Here is a 26,999-nt window from a genome sequence, read left to right as displayed (position 1 = left end):
ATATAACTGTATAGAGTAATGAAACAAGGTAACTGTTGTTTGACTAGAGCACTTAGATAAACGAAGTTAGCTTTTTGGATGTGTAACTATATTGTGTTTGAATCAAAGAAATCTAAAGAGAATGTGCGGGGAAATTTCTTATGAATTAAATAAATATTTTTTTGGGATTAATTAGTAGTATTTCATGACTCAACCAACTTTTTAAATTTGGTTTTAGTTCAAGAACATTTTATCTATTGTAAACCGATAGTAGGGGCACCATTATGGTTTAAAATATTTTGAGTGTCTTTTGGAAGTAGTCTCCTTTTGGAAAAACATCCCTTCTCGGCAGCATAGTTTTGTGTTCTGTGTTGCTGATGCGTAAGAACACAAGGCCACACGCTCTAACGCACTTGTGCACTTGTGCACTTGCTTGCATATGCGCGGTTGTTACTTGGGGGTGTACGTCGCGCTATCCCCACTCCGGGGCCGTTGGTGCGGGCGGAGATCGCTGGAGCAGCCTTGAGCGGGCTCCACGTGGCTTAGTGCGGCTCAGGTTGAACCCCGCCATGCTGCAGGGATAGGCAGGTCGCCTGCGCCTGACGCCACCCCGACTTGCTGGCATCTAGTAGGGGAGTATTTGGGCAGAGGGCAACACAACGGGGTTTGAGCTTATTGTTGTGCACCCTGCCACGGGCCATAATTGATAGAAAAAATTGTTCTTTCATCTATTTATTATAATTCAATTACTAGCCTAAATCAGTATAGGAAAAAAGTGAAATGCGAGTATTGTTTGAGATGTGTAACTAAATATTTATGCTAGTATAATGGGTTTCACACATATATTCCTCATATAGTCATTAATAAAGTAATATAAATCTTAAATATATATATATATATATTATATATATTTTTTAATTTTTTTTACTTTGTCAGTTACCTCTAAATTCTCCATTATTATTGGAGTTCAGGTATAGATTTTATACATTATAATGTCTTATATAAGTTTTATTGTATAGTAAGTGGTTTTACATTACATGAAGAAATACAAGATTAAATACAATTCAGAATGTTCATAATATAATACTTTGCAATTAATTCATAAATCATAACGTGGCAGTAGTTAACAAAAAAAAAAGCGAAATTCTTTAGGTTTATGCTTGTGAATTCCAGCCTGGTGCCACAAAACAACATAATTTGAAGGTCGTTGTTTGGTACATATTTATAACAATCAAATCATTCCACATCCAACGACCTTTCCTGTGTGTAACCCTATGGTGTTAGGACGTATCCAGCGAAGATGACAGTATCTGTTGGAACATGCACGATGAGGTATACGAAAGGATGATCGACTTCAAATGTTCCTGGACGGCTACCGATCGATGGCCCTGGGAATTCGCCACCTGGAAAAAAATTAACAAATCCAAAAAACTTGTTATTCATTATGGCTTGACTTGCAACGAAGAATGCATTACAAATAAACAACTTTTTTTATTGTGGTTTCAGATAAATTCATCTTTCTAAGTACTACACCTTATCACTAATGATTACTATTACTGAAACAGTTCACCTCTATGCTGCATCTGCGATAATGGGATAGAGTTCACTAGATGGACTTCAAAACCATTCGAAAACTTTCAACAAGAAAATAATCCAAATCACAGGCATCACAGTTAACATGTTCCACAATTCAGTACAGCCATTAAGCAGGCGATGTTTTCTCATCGTGCGTAGATGATCGAGGACATGTTAGAAAATAATTAGATTTACTGAGTGGGGGAGTTAGATACCTGAATAATCCAGATTTATGCACGTTTGTGAGATAAAGTTTAAAGTGTTTAATTAATTAATGCAATGATTCGTTCTTATATATTAAGTGATCATAACTCAACGGTAAAAGATGTTTAGGTTGTCAGAGATATTCGTAAGACTTTAAAATTAAAATTAAATGGTGGTTTTCATTCCGATTACGAAGTTACAAGACTTTAAAATTTCGGGCATGTCCAGAACTCCCTCGCAGCGGTTCCCAAACGGTGGGTCGCGACCCACCAGTGGGTCGCGACTCGATCCTTAAACCATCAGAAACCATCGAATAAACCATAATAAAAATATAAGAAAATTAGAAACAAATCGAATTGTGTGCAAACACATATCTATTGTTAAATAAATAACTGTTTTGCTACAATGTTCTTATATATTTTAAACTTTTTTTTTTTCAAATCAGAACACAAATCGTTTATCAATAATCAATCGGTATCTTAAAAAAAACATATATTTGATGGTAAATTATATAAATATAAGGAAGGGATACGATACAAATAAGGTTTTTTTACTTCAACTATGGACCGATAGACAGTGGAGGTGTTCCTTTAAGTAGGGACCGGAAAAATTCGGGAACTCAGTTACCTACAGGATAGGATCCAAGATCCTCTATGCACTCGGACAAATTACATCTACTCACTGGCTCCTGACTCGTGACAACTGTTAACTATGACGCTTTTGATTCGATACTTCTTTCGTTGAGGATTATTCATTGGCTGAGATTCCTTATGACTAGAGACCTGCAAAATTCGCGGATTCATTTAGTGATATGCTTAAATTCAAATAATTATACCTTAGTGCTGCTTCTGCCATTGGTTCACTGTTAATCTGGAGGACTGAGGGCCAATTAGAGACCCTCACTCATAGAAGTGTCGAATCACAGACACTCAGTCGAGACGACTCACAAGTCAGCAGCCAATGAACAGGTGGCATTTGCCCGAGTGTGTAGAGTGTAGTAGAGTCTATCCTGGAGGTCATTGAATCCGCGAATTTTTTATGTCTCCACTTATGACAACCTGTGGTTTAATCACTGAAGCAGCGAAAGGTCAAACACATTTGGATTCTAGCATGTCGCGAAGTGAAACCGCAGAAATTTTTCCGGTCTCTACCTATAAGGAAAGGTGGGTCGCCAGTTTAAAACGTTTGGGAACCACTGCGTCTTCGGTGCCTTGACCGCTGCAGGGAATTCTCCGAACACGAAAGTATTTTTCCGTGTGTGCAGGTGCGTGGGGCCTACCTCCGGTGGCTGCCGCGGCCTCCGTGCCTTCCTCGCTGACGGCCACGAAGGCCTTCTGCTTCACTGAGTCCAGCACCACCTGCTGGGAGGCGATCCTCGAGAAGTTGGCCTCCTGCGAGAAGGCGTCCTCGACTCCCAACTGCCGGCGAGAGCAAAACAAAATGGTTGTCTTTAAAGTCGGTTTACGGACGATAGTTTAACGGGACAAGGTCATAACTAATCATTGATGAAATGATTGCATACTTTTATTAAAATAAAGTTGAATAATTTTTATTGAATTATCATTATTTTGTATGCATACAAAGAAGGAATGAATTGAAATCTACAATTTAATTGATAAATTTACTTTTATTTGCACTCATTAATTCAAATATGTTTATTACTTTAACGAAGAAATTATTTTAACTATTACTTTCATACATTTTTGCTATTTAACGTCTTCCAATCTGTGTTTTTCAGTTAATGATAGGACGATGACAGGAAAAGTAGGAAACGAATGGGAGTGTTTAAAGTTTAATGTGCCTCTGAAAAGTCAAATCGATGGTTGTTCCAATCGAGTGGAAGAGAGATAGATGCGGGGCAAGCGTACAATGAGCGTAACGGGACACAACGTAACGGAATAATGTGCGTAACGGGACACTTTTTCGTGCGTGCAGCCGGCGTTCATCGATTTATTAGATGTTGTCACATCAAAAAATTAATCAAAATCATCCACAAATTCACATCATCGAAAGCTCCCATTCAATTTATAGTTGGTCTGACTTGATGTAAGCTTTTGGACATGCGCCATTGCTAAAGCACGTGTATGTCTGTAGAAGAAAACTACAAAAAAAAACACAAAAGACAAAAAAAAACACAAATTAAGCAAAAAAAATTGCTGTTGTCAACAGGATAATAACACCACAAAATATTCCATAACAGGAATATTGTCAAAAAACAAAGAAAAAGGGGGAAAAAAACCTCCACAAATGATGACAGCACAAAAATATTGAACCCAAAAAAATTGGTTGTCTGTAAAGTCGGTTTACGTACGATAGTTTTAACGTGACAACGTCATAACAAAACATTGATTAAATGATTGCATACTTTCATGAATAAAATTGAATCGTTTTTATTTTGATAATAAAAGAATAAATATTTCAAATTATACTAGTAATCAAATTTTTAAATTGCAAGAATAATTAACCTTTATTGCCGAAATTGTTGTTGTAATAAGCAATGTAAACCACATTAACTTTTCACTTCACTTCATAAACAGTCGACGAAACAGTTCACGTGTAGATGACTTGTAATTAATTTTAAAATCTGGCGTTAAGCTATAAAGTTTAAATATAATAATGAACAAGTTTTCATATAAATAAACTGTAATAAAATATCTATCATCAATTATATGAATCACCATAATTTTTTAGTCAATTGTAACATAAAGTATTATTACTGCACTCGCCGACACCGTAACGGAACACAGCGTAACGGAACAATGAGCGTAACGGGACACAGCGTAACAGAACAATGTGCGTAACGGGACATTTTTTCGTGCGTGCAGCCGGCGTTCATCGATTTATTAGACGTTGTCAAGTCAAAAATTAATTAAAATCATCCACAAATTTTGTAATTGAAAGCTCCCATTCAATTTATAGTTGGTCTAATGGCTCTCATCTTCAAACGAAATAATAGCTGTCAACGCGAATCTTTGTGACCTGCTTTTGTTTATCACATCACCTCTGTTACATCGGTAATAGTATCCCTTTTTAATCCGTGGACCAAACCTGGTTAAACTCGTCAAAGTATAATTTTTATGAATGGAAACTATGTAGAAATATCGTAAATTTTTTTAAACAATATTTAAGTAGTCCAAAAAAATTACAATAATATTTCAGAGCTTTGAACAGCATTTTTTTATTATTTCCACTACTAAATAAATCGGCCTATAATTTAATAATTTTCAGATTAAATGCTAACAGATTAAAAATTAACACTGTAAAATGCATGTTTATAAGATTTTGAAAAAAAAAAAATATTATTCACTAGATAAAAACTCACGGCTTAACTCGTGCATTTTCAGAGTATTCCTAAAATCTTGCCATTTAAAGAAAAGTATCGAATTAATTCCAAACAATTTTATTTAATACTAGCAGAAATTAACAGACGTGGTTTTGCCATGGTTTATTTACACACGCACGCATATACACACTCACACACACACATATATATGGTTTGTACGTAATCTAGAATTTATAATATGTTTGACATGGTAATATGTTTTAAAATCACTCACAAATACTTATTAAAGTCACAATCAGTATTTGTATTTATTGTGGATTAAGGAGAGTCAAAACCATAATATACCAATTTTCATGGCGATCGGTTGAACGTTGTATAAGTTGATGCACTGCAGTGCCATCTAGTGGCGAGTTATAGCAAAATGGATATCGCGCAAATATTCTCTGTGTTCAAATATCCATGTATACCAATTTTCGTGGAGATAGGTTAAATAGTTTAGAAGTTGATGCGCAATAGCGTCATCTGGGGCGAGTTACAAATATATATATATATATATATATATATATATATATATATATATATATATATATATATATATATGCAGTCATGGGGACTGTCGACAGAAGTGAAAACTTAAAATTTTGTTCTTAAATGTGTAATATGACATCATTTCTACGTCAAATGTACGTAAGAAAATGATTTCGGCATCATATTAGTGTAATGTCAGCATAATATCATTTATCCTTACATCATTTCTAAGTCACAACATATGTCAATGGTATGTCAAAATTACGAAAAAATGTATTACCTAGTTATGATTTACCAGTGATGTCAGACCTAGGTCATGTCACTGGGCAATGCACAGTATACACAAATTAAACTTTTGACGTGGTCAGTTTAACTTCACTTAATGCTACTACAGCATATAAGTGCACGAACTCACAAGATTTTACCTATCCAAAAAGAGTCCAACACGCACATGATACAGTCGAGTATATACAATGTTTTAGTGTATCTATGTATATGTGCCACAAAAAGCACTACTACTATCGTAACTTAGCGAAAGACTTATCAGCTACGTATTTAATAGCAACTTTTAGTTTAAATAAAAAAATCAAAATTATATTTAAAAAACAAAAAAAACACGCTATGATCTAAAAAGTTAAAAAATAAATCATTTATAATTTTAAGTAATTTGTTAAACAGCCCCAGAAAGAAGTAAGACAATGTTTAACGTATTTATTTTAATAAGATTAAAATGAGAATCAAGTAATAAACAAAACAATTAATTTTTAATGAAAAATAAAACATCATTATTGACTATTCATTTGGATGATAATTATGAAAATTAAAAAAAAAGAGATATGCACGCTTGATATCAGTTGTATTTAATTCTCTAACACTAATGGCTATTACTAAGAAGAGAGTCATTATGTCATTATGCACCCCACGCTTTTATTTCGTTAAAATTCATTGTTTTGTTTATTACTTTATTCTTATTATGAGCTTAGCAAATAAATATCTTTATCCAGAGTTTTAATCCATTCTGTCGCTGTTGATCAAAATCCTTAAATTAATTTATTTTTAACCTTTTTATTTAATACAAATAGCGTAGTTTTTAGTTTTTAAAATGTAATATTAATTTTTAAATTAATTCATATTAAATATTTTTTATATATTTTTCAAAATGCAGCACAAAATACATTTTCAAGGTCCAAAAAATTTCGGGTGCAGTAGTTTTTACCCGATACTTGAAACAAAAAAAACAAACAGAAAATTACAGTTTTATAATGGTACAGAAGAATGATAAACATAAAATATTTTTTTAAAAGCCATAAACGAACACTTAATTTATAACTGTATACCATACTGTATAATGCTCTCAGCTCATGCCAAAATTGAATTATACATTAGTCTTTAAGGTTTGAAAAACTGTCAAAGAAACGCTAATTTTTTGGTATCGTGTCTAATGAAAAGTTAACGATAGTTATGTTATAACAAAATTATGAGCAAAAACATTCTTGAATGTTAAGTTTTTCGCTAATTGTTGATTTAATTAAATATATATTTCAAAAAAACATAAGATTACAGAAGTACTTTTTGTGTGTGTGTGATACGAACCGTGAAATTAATAATAAAAAAGGACTAACATTAGGTTACCACAACATTACTAGTCTGATAAAACTGTAAGTTATGAATAGTTATGCGCCTACATGATGTTGACTAGTATCAGAAAGAAGTAACATACATCAGGCAAAAAAATGGGTCTAATAATGCAAAATGAAAAGCTTATTTAGAGAGACTTTGGCAAAAACTGTCTTAGGTTAAATAAAAATAAATCCAATATGTGACCTTGGTAAAACAGTAAAACAGATTACTAAGAGGATAGATCATAAGAAAATATGCCCACTGGCAGATAATACTCATGATAATGAATACTTACAGATTTTAGAATTTCCCCAATGTCCATACTTGAAGAAGTGATTTCAAATTTTGGGACGTAAATTATGTAATCTGAAGCATAATCGTAGCGTCCTTGCTTCGGAATATTTTTCAGGTTTTGAATTGTTTGTTCAAGGCCATCTATTTGGTATGGCAGTATAATCATCATTTTCATTTCTTCACCCTGGAAAAGAATTGTCAAAAGTTCATCCTTCCGGTGCATGCACTGTCATGATCGAAACTTTGTGAAACTACTTCTAGACTTCTGAGTTGTGGCCACATACGTTGAAAAGTTTTGGTGACTGACATTATAACATTCTTGATATGTTATTATAACCCAACAACGTTAAAAACAAAATGTCATATTTCTTGGCAGATAAATAAATGTAAACTTTGCTCATTCATTGGATGAGTGAAGTTCAACTGTACTTCATTTGTTGTTTTAAACATGGAGTTTGGAGTTTGCACGAGATGAAGTACTGTGGACTCGATGAAGCCGCGATGTCATACGATTTTGCATTCAGCTATGCGATAACAGTATCTGTTTGCAAACTAACTAATGTGGACTGCACCGATGAATAGACGAAATAAAAGTAATTTTAAAGATACATGAAAATGAATCGTTACAAAAGAGTGATATTACATCGGTTTTTATGTAGTTTAACTATTGAATTGATACAAAATATAATCGATCTTCAAATGTTGTTATCAAAAGAATTTGCAGCTAAGTAGGGAAATTATCTGTTTGTTATTCTATAAATAGACACATAACAACATAAATGGTAATTTTGTTCATTAATAGGAATTATACGCAGTCACATCAATCAATGAACTATGTAATTATTGCAGCATAAAATGTCATGCATTTTAACATTCTATAATATGAAAATCACTAGTTATACTAACATAACTTACAGCTTAATTGTTATTTTTTATAGAGAAGTCCCGGTTATTCAGGGACCTGTATGTATCTCAGTCCTAAGCCTATGCACTTTAACTTGCTGGGGATTAACCATGCAGGGAAAGGGTGGAATGTACCAGGTGCTTTGTTCGGGAATTGGCCAGACATGGTGGAACTCGTCACCGCGACCAAATCTCCCATCTTACATACAGTCTTACTCTAGCCAGGTGGGCCCAGGTAAAACCTGCATATACGCAGGCGAAGCCATGGGCTTAGTCAGGCGGGATGCAGTATGGCATGCATTAAGCAATCAGGATAATAATGGAGCAAGAAGATGGTCATGCAGAAAAGTTTATGAAACCTTGATGTGGCTCGTATTAACTTCCTACCTACCTAAGTTAGAATAAATAACTAGAGTCGCTTTTGCGGTTTTGTGAGTGGGAAATTACAATCGACATCTACCAAACCTTCTAGCCAGCTCATAAAAGAAAATAGTAAATAGCCTAAAAACTAAGTTAAACAATTAGGCGAATTAAATGTTTTTGATTTATAAAAACCACATGGCTTGATTTCGGAGTAACAACTGCATAACTCCGAAACTTCACATGTTTTGCTAGGCCGACTTAAATGAAGGCCTTTTTGGATGGTTCATCGAATAGGAAAACTTTAGCACAAAAGCTCTCAAACTTCAAATGTTTGACTAGGCGGACATAGACGAATGCCATGTTGGATGTCTCACCTAGTAGAGAACACCAGCACAATAGCATAGCTCCGAATATTAACATTTTTTTTCTTAGTGGACTTTGAGAGAAATATAGTTTTGGATACCTCACAGAGTAAGGAAATGCCAGCACAAAATAATTACTCTGTAACTTCAAGTTTTTGCTTTGTCGACATACATTAGGGCCTTTTTTTTTTAGATGACTCACCAAGTATAAAATCTCCGGGACATCAATGTAACTCCGTAGCTTCAAGCGTTTTTCTTGGTGAACATAGATAACGGCCTTTTCGTCTGGGTCACCTTGTAGGGAAAGTTAAGCACAACAACGTAACTCTAAAGCTTCGCCAGTTTTGCTTGGTGGATTCAGAGGAATTCCTTTTTGGTATGCTCACCGAGAAGGGAAATTTCAGCACAACAGCATAACTCTAAAGCTTCAAATGTTTTGCTTGGTGGATTCAGAGGAATTTCTTTTTGGTATGCTCACCGAGTAGGGAAATTTCAGCAAAACAGCATAACTCTAAGCTTCACATGTTTTGCTTGGTGGATTCAGAGGAATTCCTTTTTGGTATGCTCACCGAGAAGGGAAATTTCAGCACAACAGCGTTACTCTAAAGCTTCACCTGTTTTGCTTGGTGGATTCAGAGGAATTCCTTTTTGGTATGCTCACCGAGAAGGGAAATTTCAGCACAACAGCGTTACTCCAAAGCTTCACCTGTTTTTCTTGGTGGATTCAGAGGAAGGCCTTTTTTGGTACGCTCACCGTGTAGGGCAACTCCAACACGTTGGCTTGCACGCTGTCGTCCGAGTAAACGAGGAACTGTGACTCCACCGACATCGTGTCCACGGCAATGGAGTCATTGCTGTTTAGGTGGAATGTCCGCTGCGATGTGGCACCGGTTTCGAACGAATATTTCCACGCGCCTTTGAAGTAAACAGCGTTCGCCAATACGAGCAGCGTGCTCTCTCTCAGTTCACCTGATATGAAAATAAATAAATAAATATAAATATTGCATATTTGGAATGTTAGCATGAGCAGTGTCATCACAAGTATTATTAGCTCTGGTTTGAAACCAATTGTTTTCAAAAATATTTAATTATAAATTTATGTGTTTGTAGGTGGCGATGTTGTGGTGATGCACATTCACTTACCCTTGACAAAATTTGTAAATTAGCTACCATTGAATTAGTAAAGCAAAATAAACAGTTAAGCATTAGGAAGAGATTATGATAATTTAGTTAATACGGTGGAAAACAATCTTAAGCTATTCTAAAATGTTAAAAACATACATGTAACTTTTAAATTCCAACAAATTTTTATTTATATATTACTCTAATTATAGTCGAGGTTTGCACCTCATGTAATTAATTCAAAGATAAAAAATAACATATTGCCAGTACAAGAACAAGAAAGAAGGTAGAAAGTAAATGTCAATACATTAATATCAGTAACACACACACATGTTAACTCACAAGTTCGTGCAGTCTTTTAACATTAATGCACAAAAATTATATTAGTATGCTGACAATCTCCTAATAAAATTTTTTCTGTCAACAGCCAAACACATTGATCTTCCTTGAATAAAAATGTTTACCCTGGTTACAATGAAATCTGAACTTCAAAGTCGGAATCTGGCATAGTTGCTTCGTAAAGTCAGTTATCTTTAACAACGAAGAAAAAATTATTGTATAAGAGGTGTAAATCTTTGTTTAAATGTCAGAAAAATTACTGCAATTTCTAGATGTGTGACATGGGCTTAGTCCAGATATTATACATGGCATATCCAAAACACATGTCAAAACTGTCAATGTCAATGAACTTTAGTCGGGAAGGGCTACGGGTTTTAACTAGAACAATTACCATTTTAGTGAGATAGATTGTTTATTTGTTCTATGGAATTACATATCTGCGATTTTTTTAAAATATAGTTTGGCCTTGTTTATATATGACAGGCAGAAAAAAATGTAACCACAGAATCAAATAACACACAGAACTACAAACAAGTGAACCACAGATAAGCCATAGCAGAATATTCTTCTATCATTAAACGTAGTGTAGAAATCAACAATAGCAAACGAAGAGAATTGCACGAACATGAAAATTTGTAGAAGTTATAGCAATACACCTTAAAATAATAAAAGAGGAAATGGCTACAGGCTGTCCAAAACATGACAACCAATTATGAAAATGCATAAAATGAACACTAGCTAAAAGTACAAGGAGCGAAACCCCTCAGGGTCGAACTCCAAATGACTTACACAGCCAATGAAAAGAAACCAAACATAATTGGTCGATACAGAAGCCAGTGACAGGAAACCTCTCATCTGAGTGGCTGATACTCGAGCCCAACGGATGAAGAAGCCTCCTTTGAATGATTGCCGGTAATATATCCCTGGTGGTGTAAGCAGAGTCTTACCTGTACGATCTCTATTTTTAATTTTTAACCCTCCAAATCCTTGATGTAATGCGGAGTGAAACATTAGTGTACCACTTCAAAATTGCTCAGCATTGAAAGCCAAGGTAGTTTATTTTAAGACCTATATTTACTGACATCTGTCTTCCCCACATGTCCTGCATATAACACCAAAATTTATTATAGATTTGTTCTTTGCAACCAACTATTGGCTTCTCTTTTACAGCATTTTCCCATTAATTGGCCGTTAAAATGAAGCTTCCAGCGACTTGATGACAGGGAAAAGTCACGGGCTGGATATACATGAGTAAGAGACACATGCATCTATGATTTATCAGTTCTCACGCTGTAGATGCTGAAGGCATAGTTTAGAAAAAAAAATTGTAAACTTCACTCTCATGATGCGAATTCAAAATATCAATTCGTAAAATGGCAAACGTTAAAGGACTTGAAATCATTTTTTAACTTTCAATTTATTTGTTATGCTCTAAAAAGGATAAACAGGCCCTTGGAAGGAATAACTGTGTGTGTGCTGTGAACATCAGAAGATTTTCTATAAGTGTTCCGTTGACATATTAAAATGAATCTTGTAAGTTCATTTCAAAGCAAGTTATCATAGTTTCCATATAATTACGATGATATTAAGATAATTTTTTTAACCAGATGTTTTCATAAATTTAATTTCAAACTTCTCAACAGTGTTGCAGTGCAAACTTAGAAGAAGAAAATACAAAGTAGTTTCGTTCTATTTCCAATTTATCTACAATAATTTATGATTGGTCTTTTAAGGCCATGTACCACAGTTTCCCAGACACTCAGATACAAATGTAATAACATGAAATCTTTGCAGGGAAGAAAAAAAACTTATTAGTTATTTTATATATGAAGATATTAACTTTAAAATCAATGCAAATAAAATATTTTGGAAACATAATAATTCCAACATTTAGAACTAAAACAAAGCTATGTTACTGTTTTTTGCATGCCTAATAGGCTACATATGCGGAATTAATTCGTAGCAAAACACTCTAATGAAGTACAAATTTCATTTCATATTAATTAAGTAGAAAATAATTTTAAAACCACTAGACATTAAACACATAAAAATTAATCAGGCTAAGCCAGGTAATCTTGTCGCAGCGAAACATCAGACACGAAAATGGCCATTAAGTCAGGTGATATGCAAATAAAGATAAAATTACTAAAATTTAAATGCTAAAATTAGGGATTATAAATATATATTTATTATTGGTGTGTTTATTAATAGATCCATACATACGTGAAGGTGGCAACAAATTTATGGTGTTATATATCAGATAGTTTTATTATTTTTGAAGTGAAAACTTCTTTAGGCACGTTGAGCGATTTTCGGTAGGGGCAAAACTGATGGGTTCGCGTCACCACATGCTAGTGACGTGTTGCGCCAGACTGGCGACGCGCAGCGGCCTGTGTACATGTATACGCATATATACACTAATACATTGTATATACTCGACTGTATCATGTGCGTGTTGGACACTTTTTTGGATGAGTAAAATCTTGTGAGTTCGCGTCACCGACATGCTGTAGTAGCAGTAAGTGAAGTTAATTTGACCACGTGAATACATGACCTAGGTCTGACATCACCGGTAAGTCATAGCTAGGTAATGAAATTTTACGTAATTTTTACATACCACTGACATCTTTTTTTGACTAAAAAAATTATGTAAAGATAAATCATATCATGCTGACATCGTACTGATATAATTCCAAAATAATTTTATTACATACATTTGACGTAGAAATGATGTGATATTACACATTTAAAAACAAAGATTTAAGTTTTCACTTCTGTTGACAGTCCCCATGACAGGCTTATTTTTTTTATTCTGTTCTCATTCTATCTTTTGACCTACAACAGGACAGCTTGCGCTATCTGTGGATGATTTAGGAAACTGCATGCGAGGTTAGTCGGAGGAGCAAGCTGTTTTTGGACCACACAAAAGATATGCGAATTAGGTAAAATGATTAATGAACCTGATTTGCATATCGTCGGCTTACTTCTAAAACCTCGTAACTCAATTTCAATCAAATAGACAGGAGAACTTATGAGCTTTTGGAGCACGGTTTCGACTGACAAAGATACGAGGTTTTATAATTTGCGAAAAGAAAAATACTAAGTAGAGTTGACTTACGAGGTTTTATCAGCATATGCACTATGAAAAAATTAAAAAAAAAAATATTTACCAAACACATCCGGAATATAAAACTGGGAACATCTGGACTTTCGAGGTTTTAGAAGTAAGCCGACGATATACTTTTTGTGCTCCAGAAGCGGTTTGCTTCCCCTACTGTGTTTCTCTTGCCCCTTTTTTTCCCCTTCTCCTGGTATGAACTGAGAATCTTGGCGTTTAAATTTGCCGAACGCTCATACAGTACCTGGTTCGTACAGTTGGCTTATGCGGCCGTCGGTTTCCGTGGACACCCAGTTGTTGATCTCGCTGACCGCCGAGTCACCTGACGTAAAGTCCAGCTTCTTCACGTCGCACTTGAAGTCGCTTCGCATCGTGGTCATGAAACTCGCCTTCGGTTCGAAATACTTCGATAGAAAGAAAGCGTCTGCCATGTTCAAGATCACTTTGCCGTTTTTCTGGAATGAGATCAAAATTTTGGCAACTATTTTTTTTAACGAACATTAGGGCAATTCCCCTATCAACAATTACTAGAGACCTGAAAAATTCGCGATTTCATTTCATGTTATGCTAAAATTTAAATAATTATACCTTAGTGCTGCTTCTGCCATTGGTTCACTGTTAATCTAGAGGCATGAAGGCCAATTAGAGTCCTTCACTCATAGAAGTGTCGAATCACAGGCCACCCAGTCGAGGCGACTCACAAGTCAGCAGCCGATGTACAGTTGGCATTTGCCCGAGTGTGTAGAGGATTGTTGAGTCTACTCTGGAGGTCATTGAACTCGCGAATTTTTCCGGTCTCTAACAATTACATCTCATCTCATGCATATTTAAACATATTCTAACTTCAGTAATTAATTATTTCTCTTAATAATGTTCGCAGGCTTTCACGGCCATTGTCTGAAGCTTGGCTTCTGGGTTGTAACCGTGTCCTTGGCAAATGATTCACCGACGTTTCAGTAGGTAACTGGTCCCTGATGATGGTGACTGCAATGTCGACCGAAATGTCGGTGAATTATTTTTCCAAGGACACGGTTACAACTCAGAAGCCAAGCTACTTCATTTATTTTTCTTGTTGGTTAATGGTAAAAATAAAATACTTGCTTTCATGGGTGAAATATGCATTAATTCAATTTATTTACACTACACTGCAAGAGGCTTGAGTCTGAAAAATTAAATAAAATATAGGTCAGCTTTGATATTTCTCAAAATTATCTTTAGAATGTTTTTGTTTTCTTGTCAAAATGAACTGAAGGAGAAAACTAGTGTTTAAAGTTTAAAATAAGTTATATAATATTTTTCAGTGTCGAGTGTGTAACAAAGTACAATTAATAAAATATTTAGTACATTTTGTGTCCTCGAATAAAAAGAGGGCCAAATTTGTTTAAATTGCCATGCTATTTAGAAATATATGATACATATATTATGTTACAGTATAAATTAATTTATACGAAAAAAAATATTTGAATCATTTTATAAAATTTCAATCTATTTTCTAATAAACCATCTTAACTTTCAAGGTTCAACCGCATCGCAGAGGTAGAAGTGTGGAACAACGTTTCGCTCCGCATTACAGCAGGCATCCTCAGAGTTGAGAATCAACCGAGAGCTGATAAGAGGTTAGGGTTCTATATGTGCTGGCTTGTAGTCTTTCTTAGGTATCCAATCTTGAGAGGCTTCTAAAGAAACTTCATGGCCATTTCGTATAGATGCCTACCACCTTTCATCTCACAGTTGGTTCTCGTCCCTGAATATGCCTGCAGAAATGCATAACGAAACCTCGGTAACCTCTAGCAATACGACGTGGCTCAACTTAGAAACGTAAATAAACTATTGGGTATTTCAATGGTGTAGGATTACTTATAAACGATTTTTTTTTAAATTTTGTTACATTGCCTAACTCAAGTAGAAGAAATACAACAGATAGGGCAACAAAACTGAATCCAGGAAACTAGGACAAACCTTTATGGATATAATGAATACAAGAACCATCGCAGTCAAAAAGCCATTAGACAAATGGAAGAGACAAAAAAAAAACAACAACCCAGCTTCTTTCACAATAAATATTTATAAAGAAAACTTATCTTTTCAAATAAATTTCATCGAAAGATGATAAATAGTCATAGGATTGCCATGCATGCATTACTAATTAATACCGAGTGAACTCCTTTTTCTCCAGCTGAAGTCTTTAAAATTTTTGCTGGACATAAACAATAGTTTTTGCATTTTGGAAAAGTTTTAAAGGACTTTCATTGATGAAAGTAACGATTATGAAAAGGTAACTTCTAAAACGCTTGCTTTTTATTTATTATCATTAGGCGTAGTCAAGCACCTTTACAACTAAGTTTTTAAGTGTTGTGGCAGTGTGAAGATGAGGTAGAAAGTGACTTTAAAACATTATAGTAAGCCATATACTTAAAATTCCTAACGCCATACAAATCGTGAAACCAAATTAATGGTGATAGTGATTCATTGAATATTTTAGTAAAAACAAAAAATGAGAAAATAAACACAATTTATACACCAAGGACACATAGTAAATAAACAATAAGTAATAAAACATAAGAATAACTCAAAAACTTCAAGACTTTCGCAGTTTGAAATTGGTCTCTTAATAGGGTGACTCCCATTTCAGGTCATGATTTTATATTTATATTAATCACTGATCAACTTTTAGACTTTTTTATTTGTTTAAATTTCACGAAACTAAAAATATAAACAGCGCATACGTTTTGCATAATTAGCTGCCAAATTTAAATTTGAAACGTTTTTTTTTGGATTGTACAAATATGGAGAATTTAATTTATTGTAGAACTGAAACTTTTTAGTTCTAATTGCAATGACACTGGCTACTTCATGATATGGTTTTCATTTCTATCACAAAAACTCATTTCATGTTTCTTAGCTGTCAAAATCGTAACAAATTTGAGAATTTTGAAATGCCAGGTAAAATTAATTAATATTTTCTGAAAAAAATTCAAACCATTTCTTGAAGAAGCTAGTGGCATTTCAGTTAAACCTAAATAGTTTCAGTTCTGCAATAAATTAATTTCTCCATATTTGTACAACCCATAAACGTTAAAAATGTATCTTTGGCAGCTAATAATGCAAAAAGTATGCGCTGTATTTTTTTCCATTTCGTGAAAGTTAAACAATTGAAAAAGTTTACAAGTTTATCTGTAATTACTGTAAATATAAAATCTTGACCTGAAATGGGAGGCACCCCTTAAGTAACTAGCCTTTGAACCAGTTCTTCACTATGGAAGTCTACAGGCGCAGCACTCTCGTACTGCTCGTTATATATATATATATTTTTTTCATTTCATGAAAGTTAAACTATTGAAAAAGTCTACAAGTTTATCTGTAATTACTGTAAATATATAATCTTGACCTGAAATGTGAGGCACCCCCTTAATACAAAGCCAATGCTAAAGCTTTGAAAACATAATACTCCCCTCTGACCATCGGTTGGTTACCTTCTGATGCCATTCAAATACTAATGCAAAATAATAATAATAATTTAAACAATGGCTACTATAAAACATGTCCCAGAACTAAACGTCAAATCCCGAGATCAGAAGGTAGGCTAGTTAAAGGTGGTTGTGAAAAAAAAGTGTCAGTAGTTTTCAAGCTTAAGCAATTTCTTATTAAAATTTTTATAACCACAAATCTGTATTAATCCCTACCCCATACCAAATTATCAATTTCTGTGAAATCAAATTTTCATAATACACTATTTTAATTTCCATATTGAACTATTATATTTTTTATGCAATCCTAACTTATATCAGTATTAATAACAATTCAAATAAAATCAGAAATATTTATCAGAAAAATCTTCCAGCCCATTTTTATGCAGCATACGTTTTAATTAAGAAAATTAGACTTTGCACAATGAAAAAAATGTGATATATTATTTAAACAGTTATTTTAGAATAAGGCTTATTTAAGTTATGAGTTTCTAGGTTTTGTGTTTATAAGGTGACTGTTTCGTAGTAATGTGTTTCTATGGTTGGTGTCACACTATAGGTATTGTTGAACTAGAGCGGTTGCCATGATCTAATTTGTGATTTCTTCTAGATCAATTGTATAGATGTTCGATTGTGATAAATGTATTTATAACATGGATAAGAGACTTGCACTATGCTTTTAAGAAATGTATTTGCAAGAATATTCGGCAAAAATAAAAAAGGCTGCAGAAATTTTAACCGTCAGCGGCAGAAACGCATAATGTGACACCAGGCTAAGTTGTGTTATTCAAAGACTGTGCTTCTAATTTTTGTGTTTCCAAGTTGTGTATTTTACCTATGTGTTTCTAAGTTTTGTGTTTATTATATGGGTGTTTCTAAGTTATCGGTTTTAAGTTGCATGTTTATTACATTGCATTTACAAGTTCTGTGTTTAGTAGATGTGTGTTTCTAAGTTGCTTCTTTATTAAATTGATGTTTCTAAGTAGAGTTTTTTCAACTTTCGTGTTTGTTAAATTGTATTACTGAGTTATGTGTTTATTATACGTGTTTCTTTGTTGTAATTTTTTAAGTTGCATGTTTATGAGATTGTATTTTTAATTTTGTGCTTTTTTTGATAGGTGTTTCCAAGTTGTCTGTTTCTAAGGTGAGTGTTTATTAGATTGTGTTTCTAAGTTTTGTGGTTTATTATATGGGTCTTTTTAAGTTTAGTGTTTTTAATTTGGGTGTATTACGCATGTGCTTGTGATTAATGAGATTGTAATTAAGGGTTTCTAAGGTGTGTGTTTCTAAGTCGTGACACGACTCACGGAGGCCTCGTAGGCGGTGGCGATGCCCCGGTAGCCGCCCCGGATCACACTGTCGTCGTCAGGCAGGCCGAGCGCGGACAGCAGCTGGGCTCGGGTGTTTCCGTCGGCGCCCTCGGTCAGTCCCGCCAGCACCGAGTAGGCCGACACGGGCGAGAACACCGCGTTGCTGCTGGGCGACGTCTTCTTCAGGTACTGCGGGCGATTAGAGAGACACGATTTAAACTAGGCGTAGGAACTGTCCGACGCCATATTGGTTTCAACAATCATTAGGTTCTGCGGGGAATTAGAGGTTCACGATTTAAGCTAGGCGTAGGAACCGTCCGACGCCATATTGGTTTCAACAATCAATAGATACTGCGGGGGATTAGAGGGTCATGATTTAAGCTAGGCATAGGAACCGTCCGACGCCATATTGGTTTCAACAATGAATTGTACTGTGGGATTAGAGGGTAACGATTTAAATCAGGTGTAAGAAATGTTAAAAAAATTATTAGGTACTGCGGGGAATTAAGGAAATGCGATTCACACCAGGCTTAGGAATCGACCGACACCATATTGTTTTCAACAATCATTAGGTATTGCGGGGGATTAAAAAGTCGCAATTTTCACCTGGCGTAGGAACTGGACAGACGGCATGTTTGTTTACTTAACCATTAGTAACTTCGGGAATAAGAAGTCGGGATTGGCAGTAGTTGGAGGAACCGTCCGAAAACATAGGTATTGGTTTCAAAATTTTTCAAACCAATAAAAAATTAAATTATTTATTTGCAAAATTTAACTTTGAAATTGTCTTATGTACCTAATTTAACCCACGCCTGAATTAATTGATGACTTACTGCTACAAAGAATTTACCATCACTTACATTATTGGTTTAATAATTAAATAATTTTGGGAAATGACTACGACCGTTACAGTAGGTACTGATACAAGATACTGTTTCTCGTTGTTGTACACCTCAACCAGTGGTGAAATAGCTCCTGTGAACGAATGCTTAGTATGCTGGCGACTAATAACTATAGCTATATGTACTAGTTTAGGTCTAGTGCTTTATTGGTACGATTGTATTTTTCATTATCTTTCTTGTTAAAAATACTGAAAAATATAGCAGCATAAATGATAATAGTAGTATCATAAATTATTTTGTTTCTATAATGTATTTTTATATTTATATGAGGATATATTATATTTCTATATTTATTTGTTTCTTAAATAAGTTGTTAATTAAATTAGTGTTAATATAATGGATAATATTTTTACCATTATTCATGAGTTAAATACTTCTTTATGTAATGGTTTCCAAAAACTTAAAATAACCAGTATATCTATATTTAAATCCAAGAATTATTGATAGAATTTTTTGAAAAAAACCATTTAAATATTGCCTTTTTTGTGAAACATATCATTTTACTACACCATTTGTAAATTAATAAATATGTTTTTTTTACCAAAAAAACAAAAAAAAAACTATCTTTCTGTCGTTTCGTAATACATCTAATGATCTCATTAAGTCAAATGTAAAACTAATGTACAATATTTCGTAAATATATTTTTATTTAGCGAAAAATTGAAAACTTTAAATCGTATTTTAGCCGAATTTTTTTTTATCTTTAGTATACTTATACTTACTTGAGCAAACTTCATGGTGAAACTGTTACTAGCGTCAGCCACAGTACGCAGTTCTTCATTAACTGCCACATGTGATTGCGCGGTGAAGGAAAGGCTTACAAGAACCAAAAAAGAAGCTGAAAAATAAACAATAACATCATAATATTATTAATTTTTAGCTTTCAAAGACGACTTATTAATGCTTGGAACATAAGACTTAAACTACTAAGGTAGTTCACGACTAAAATTAAAATAAGTATATTTTGTCCGGGAAGTTTTTGCTTTTGACTGTTACATAAACCAAATAATTTTGCAAGTAAGCACCAAGATTAAAGAAATAAAACCAATAATATGTTTTACACCCTAATCTTATGAGCACACTCGCTGAAGCCCTCGTTATATCCTAGATGAAAGTGAACTTCTAAAACCTTTTGTGTATTTTTTAATTAGTTTTCTGTATCGTCAATTCGTCACATAACATTAATTACCATTTTTAAAAAACAAAAAAATATTGCCTGTCGCCTTGCATAGCCAAATACTTCTTTTTTATATTTTTTCGTCGGTAGTAATTTTCAATATTAACTAGCTGACCAACTCTATTCCCATATTTTTTTATTGATTTTAAGTGATATATTTGAATAGATTATTGACCATACTGAAAAATGTGTTTGACCATACTTAGATATTTTTGTCCCTAGATATTGTTTCAAAACATGTTTAAACATGTTTTGTCTATACTTAGATATGTTGTTGACCGTATTTAGACAAGTTTTTGAAAATACTTAGATTTTTTTAGCTCTACGTAGACATGCTTGAGACACTAATAAGACACATTTGGACCATAATTATACATGTTTTTGACTATTTTTATAGATGATATTGAAAATACAGAGAACATATTTTAAACCATAAATCTACATGTTTTAGGCCATTATTATATATATTTGACCATACTTTTATGTTTTTGACCATACTTAGATGTTATTGACCATACTTAGACATGTTTTTGGCCATAATTATACATGTTTTAGGCCATACTTATACTTATTTTTACCAAACTGAGACATTGCAAACGTCCAATTAAGTCGTACCCAGGACTCAATTCAGAAGTCCCTCACACAAAAAGCCGATATGCTTCCATCTACGCAAGGAAGGTTGGCCCTTAGCACCTGTCGTGAGACCAAGAACACGCAGCAGCGATGGTGGCGAGATATCCGCAGAACGTTAGGCGGGAATTTCGGTCAACACGGATCATCTGTGCAAAACTGAGCAGGAGTGCTTCACTTATCGACACCACACGACCCGGAGTATGCGAGCGCCACTGTCGCAGTTGAAGATAGCCTTCCCCCAATGGTACCATTTCACTATCTCCTTACGTTCCCATCCCGTATAAGCTCTTCGTGTATCTCTTATCTGCCCATTCCTGTCTTGTGATCAACGATTGTTGAGAATTAAGTTCACCGCTAACCAAGGGTGTGATTGTAAACGGCACACAGCGAGCAGGCAGTATGCGTAAGTGTTGTCGGGTTTAACGCCTGAGTGGCTGTCGTGGTGTTCTCTAGCCACGGGCACTATTTACAACCAGAGTGTCATTTCACTAGCTCCCCGGTTGCGAGGCTATGCTAATTGAAGATAGTGTCATCGGATGGTTCAATTTGACCATCTCATTAATTTGTCCAATGATTTTAGCCTCGTGCACAGGAGCTCGGGAATTGACGATACGTTGTCGTGAGCGACGAGGTGTGGTCGATCTCCCGCCTGTGGCTTGTTGCTGGCATTTGAGAACACCACAATGAAGCTCAAGGTCCCCGGTTGCGAGGCTATGTCCATTGATGTCATCGGATGGTTCCATTTGACCAGCTCATTCATTTGTCCAATGATTGTAGCCTCGTGCACAGGAGCTCGGGAATTGACGATACGTTGTCGTGAGCGACGAGGTGTGGTCGAACTCCCGCCTGTAGCTTTTTGCTAGCACTTGAGAACACCACAACGAGGCCCACAGACGGGCGAAACCCGTCATCGCTAAATCCGAGCCGAGGTCGTCAACATGGCGGGCATGCAACGTGACTCGATTGGTGTGCCAAATGAAAGTTTATACCAGCAGAACTAATCTCGATAACATATTGTAAACTTAAATAATCGTAGTGAGGTGTACCAGGAAAGGGTGTGTAGTGCCTCGGTCTTGGGAGCTACAGCTCTGTCCAATCGTGCTCCATTTTGACTGCCTTTGGGAATCATGCCTGGCTTCTGGAGTGTCTGTACCGATCGCCCTGGTTGAAGAACCATACTTGTCCTCCGCTTCAAATGGTGAACTAGGAGGGGGTGTGTAGTGCCATTCATCTCGGGGGCTCGGTTCTGGTTTCCTACCCGGATTGGCTCGGTTTGCTGACAAAGTCAGTTGGTTTAAGCCTGTCTGGTGGTAGACCTTGGTAGTCACCAGTTTCCGAAGTTAGTACGTACTATGGACTGGAAAAAATCGCCGGTTTATTAACTTCCAGGCTAGACTCCACGATCCTGTGCATACTCGGGCAAACGTCACCTGTTCATTGGCTGCTGGCTCGTGAGGCGTCTCAATTGGGAGACTCGTGATTCGACACTGCTTTGACTGAGGTTCTATAATTGGCCCACAGTCCTCCAGGTTAACAGCGAACCAATGGCAGAAGTTGCACAAAAATACAATTATTTTAATTTTAGCATACCGCGAAATGAATCCGCGATTTTTTTTCCGGTCTTTATTACGTACTGGTTGGGACTGTTGCTGTCGGTAGGCGGAAACCGAAGGCTAACTTCCTCTGAAACTCTGTCCACTGACTTGCGTAGGCAGTCGGCGGTCTGCAAGTCGGACAGAGTGGAGGGCACCGGTCTTCCAAGTCTAATTCAGATTTTGGGCTCTGGATTAGTAAGATCTGTAGGAAGACTCCTATTCCGCCCTAAATGAGCGCAGACATAGGAGGGGAGGTGGCGGGCGAGCAGGCCTTCGGGCCGGAAAACAGTCATAGTGAGGAGTTATACAAACTTTCAAAATACGTTAGGAATGTGGCATTATTGTACTCATTACATTATCTCATTGAAATTTCAATAATTGTGCTTCTCCAGCGCAGTGACGAAGAGTGCGGATCTAAATTAGTAATAAGTCTTACTTAAAATGTTTAAATTCCCGTTAATTGAGAGAAAAAGTTTACATTTTTCATATAAATAAATATTGTAGTATACAAATTATTCTTTGGGCATATTTATCTAATTGTTCTAATAACTGCCATAATAACAGTCTACTGGTTTAGTATTTTATTTGTTTATTATAGTCAAAATAAATCATATGAATTCAATAATAGTAAACAAAAAAATATAAACTGTCTTTTTTATCACGCGTTATAAATTTTCATTAATTATTCATGGATAAACTAATTATTTATAAGAGCTGAATGGAAAAGTAAGATAGTTTTATTTCACTAAGAATTCAAAAATTATGGGCGTCACTATTATGTTAAACTATATGTTAAAAAATAAAAAAGGTTCTAAAATTTCCCAAAATGTATAATATGTAACTGATAAATTAAAATTAAAAAAAAATGTAGAATTTTTAACTTCTGATGTTAATAAGTACCAATATTGCTGAGAATGATCTCGATAAAGACGATATATTCATGTAATTTGATGGTTACATGATTGAAAAACCTATATTTAATCAAATCCCAATTCCCTATGTCCTTTTTATTTAAAATTACTAGATTTTTCAAAACAACCAGCAGGAAATTTAAAATTCATTAGCTCGAAAATTGCACAGAATATTTTTTACATATTATATTAAGATAATGCAGTTGCATTTTTTGCAAGTGAAGTAAAGATGATAAAATAAAAAAAACAACTCTTTTTCTCAGGTTAGATAATTTGAAAATAAACTGCTGAAATGTTGATTTATTTCGAATGTTTGGTTAAATTAGAACAATATTTTTATTTCTACTCATATATGGAGCGGCTTAGGTTGAAAACTTTAATAGTTGTTTTTTTCTCTTGGCATATTCGGTATAGTGTTTGTGAAGAAATGAATTCATTCTTCTCTAATGATATACACAATTTCGTTTTCCCTTTCAACCCATGGGCATTACAGAAGATATGAGAGAAATTAAACATCGTCTAGTACAAGCTTAATTGCAACCTAATAGGTCACTGCTGTTCGATAACTTATTTCAATAAAAACAATATTTTGTAAACGGTTCTTATAAAATATGGTCCGTATTTCCGTTTATTTTACTAATATCACTTCGTGTTACTAATATTTGTATAAGTGGTGATACACAGAATAAATAAATTATGAAAAAATACATCTTAATTTGTTTGAATTTTAAAATATGAACCGTGTGTAAACTAGTCAGAATTTAATTGCAGTTTCAAAGATGCGAAGGTCATTCACCAAACGACATCATCTGATTGGGCCAATAATTTTTTCAGTACAACCTACAGTTCACAGAATGTGTGAAGTTTTCCAGTTCCCAAGTTACAATAAATAAGTTATGGCACCGGAGATGGCATAGCATATTAAAATTAATCTGTAAAACGTTAAGCAAGATTGAAATTTTCGTCAATAATCACAACAAATAAAGGATTTTAATCATATAAACATAAATCATTTCAAATATTTTAAAGATATATTATGGTTTTAAGCATAATTAAAAAAACTCAAATTTGTCTACATATCATCAATTGAAATAACAAACATCTAGTAAGCCTTCACATAGTTACGACATTGAGCTCTATGAATGATATTTTAGAATAATATATTCTTTCCGAGTATCCCTTTCATACCTAACAGCACCATTGTTCGATGATGTAAGCTTGTATCTTGTCGAGCTGACTATCTTTTATAGAGTAGATTGTTATTGCGTTCGAATATTTATACCTAAATGCAATCAACTTTATCGCTAAATCTCAAGACGTTTTTGTTTGGTGTGATAGTAAATGTGAAGTTATTATTATGCTCGGTAGAATTATGTGAAATAAGGACCTATGTGCACGAATATATATATATATATATATATATATATATATAGTGTTTTTTAAGGGTCACACGTATACACTTATTCAGAAGAGTTACAAGTTTTGTAGCTATTTTGGCTTGGAAGTTTATGCTTAAATCTGTAACTTTAAAGATATCATTTTTGATGTGACAATGTCTAATAAATCGATGAACGCTGGCTGCACACACGAAAAATTGTTCCGCTACGGATGTTCCACTACGGATGTCCCACTACGGATGTGTCCTGTTGTTTTTTTTGTTTTTTTTTTCCTAGCCTAAGTTAATTCTAAGTGTGTAGGGGAGGGTCCAGGTTAGGGGAGGACCTAAGTGTGTCTCAGGCCGAAGCCTATACACTATACCATGTGGGTTTTTAACCATGCAGGACAAGGGCGCGTGCATCATGTGCTTATTGGGGTTTACTGGCCAGCCATGGCTTCGATTGGCGCCATGACTGACGCCCCATTGGTCGCTTAGCTTAAAAGCTAGCTAAGTGTGACCCAGGTAAAACCTGCATAGACACAGGGAAAACCCTGGGCCGGTTCATGCGGGGATCAATTAACATGTATTAAGCAAGCAGGTAACTACTGGACAAGAGGGAAGAAGGGTCCAGGTAAGAAGAGTTGGAGGGGCTGAAAAATCAACCATGCTGGAGTTGGGTGCTTGGGCCTTGCGGCCCGAATTTAAGTTGGGAGCTCCCGGGTTATTATTAACCAGGGGCGCATGCGCCCCCAGGGGCGGGCGACTTCACGCGTCAGCCCAGCCACAGCTGCCCAGGCAGCCACAGTTAAAACAGAAGTGGGCAGACGAGCCAGTAAACCGGCTCGAGCTGATGGCTCTCGGAGCGAAAGGCAGCCTGACGTTGCGCCATCTTCATCTTCCTTCTTCAGGTCAACAGCAGTACTTTTCAAGCCAGGGTGGGGGGAGGGAACCAACCTCGCCACCCAAAATCCCCGAGACGGTTGAAGGTCGCGCCGCTCGAGGCTACTGCTGCCACACCTACAGCAGCCCCAGCTGAAGGTCCCTGATGTCTTCCTTCAGAGTTCCGATGCATTTCAATTCCGTTGCGCGCGCAGCAGTTCACAGCTCCGCAAGTTCCAGCCCGCAGTTCGTCTACACTTCGCTACTATGGCACATCGAGCTCCCCTGCGGTGCCTTCGCCGACGAAGCTGCTCCCTGCCACGCGCCGAGCTGCATTCAGGCTACCTTTCACACCGACAGCCGTAATAACGACTCCACAGGCCGGCCATTGGTCCGCGGACTGCTATTGGTTATTCACAGCCACCCCAGCGAGATTGCAACTCTCGAGCTGGGCTCCCGTATCCGCCACCCGCGGGACGCGGTCGGTAGCAGTTGGCGCTGCTAGGCCGCCCCCAGCACGCACACAAAACCCACACGCACTGCCAGCCTTCGGTTACCCAATAGGTCGCAGGGAACTCCCAGCCAACAGCCCGCGAGAGAGATGCGCACGCCCCGAGAGACGACCACCGACCTGTCCTGTTTACGCATGCGTGGCATCTCTCTGGTATGTTGCGGACGGTACAGAGAACTAGGCCGGCATGTGGTGGCGTATTGCTCAGGTTTCACCCCGCCATGCTGCAGGGATAGGCGGGTCGCGCCGGTTGGATCATGCCTGCGCATGTCGCCACACACGGGGTTCGAGGTTATTTTTGTGCTACGCACCACGGGAGTATATTCGCAAGGAAATGGCGTTCTTACAAGTACGTATTTTTTTTATTACTTAGTTTGACATTGGCAATTATTTGTCATGAGTTATTATTTGATCAACTAAATCACACACCGTATTATACTTATGAGCCCACGAGCGTGTAAATATTTCGAGTCCAACAGAGAATATGCTTGTTAAAAGAAATTCAAACAAATATCGTGCGTGGAATATTATTATTAATAACATCTG

General features: G+C 35.7%; 1 protein-coding gene across 1 annotated transcript; it reads right to left on the bottom strand.

Annotated features, from left to right (window-relative positions):
• Nucleotides 1–972: 972 nt before the first annotated feature.
• Nucleotides 973–24,937, bottom strand: LOC134540572 (antichymotrypsin-2-like). The gene is made up of 8 exons (XM_063383390.1): nucleotides 24,874–24,937; nucleotides 20,092–20,207; nucleotides 18,465–18,656; nucleotides 13,935–14,145; nucleotides 9,866–10,080; nucleotides 7,485–7,667; nucleotides 3,038–3,176; nucleotides 973–1,382 (listed from the first exon to the last, which is right to left on the bottom strand). Exons 1-8 carry the CDS (start codon nucleotides 24,884–24,886, stop codon nucleotides 1,252–1,254), a joined length of 1,200 nt encoding a protein of 399 aa, XP_063239460.1. The 5' UTR covers nucleotides 24,887–24,937; the 3' UTR covers nucleotides 973–1,251.
• Nucleotides 24,938–26,999: the final 2,062 nt, after the last annotated feature.

This window comes from Bacillus rossius, chromosome 17 (genome assembly GCF_032445375.1).
Source record: "Bacillus rossius redtenbacheri isolate Brsri chromosome 17, Brsri_v3, whole genome shotgun sequence".
Taxonomy (NCBI): domain Eukaryota; kingdom Metazoa; phylum Arthropoda; class Insecta; order Phasmatodea; family Bacillidae; genus Bacillus; species Bacillus rossius.
Note: the sequence above shows the minus strand (reverse complement) of the source record. Positions and strands in the feature narration are given on the sequence as shown.

Coding starts and splice junctions, on each gene's coding strand:
- LOC134540572 (XM_063383390.1), bottom strand. Junction 18,657..20,091: donor TCACCATGAAGTTTGCTCAA/GTAAGTATAAGT, acceptor AATCGCCCGCAG/TACCTGAAGAAGACGTCGCC. Junction 14,146..18,464: donor CCACCGCCTACGAGGCCTCC/GTGAGTCGTGTC, acceptor ATCTCATTCCAG/AAAAACGGCAAAGTGATCTT.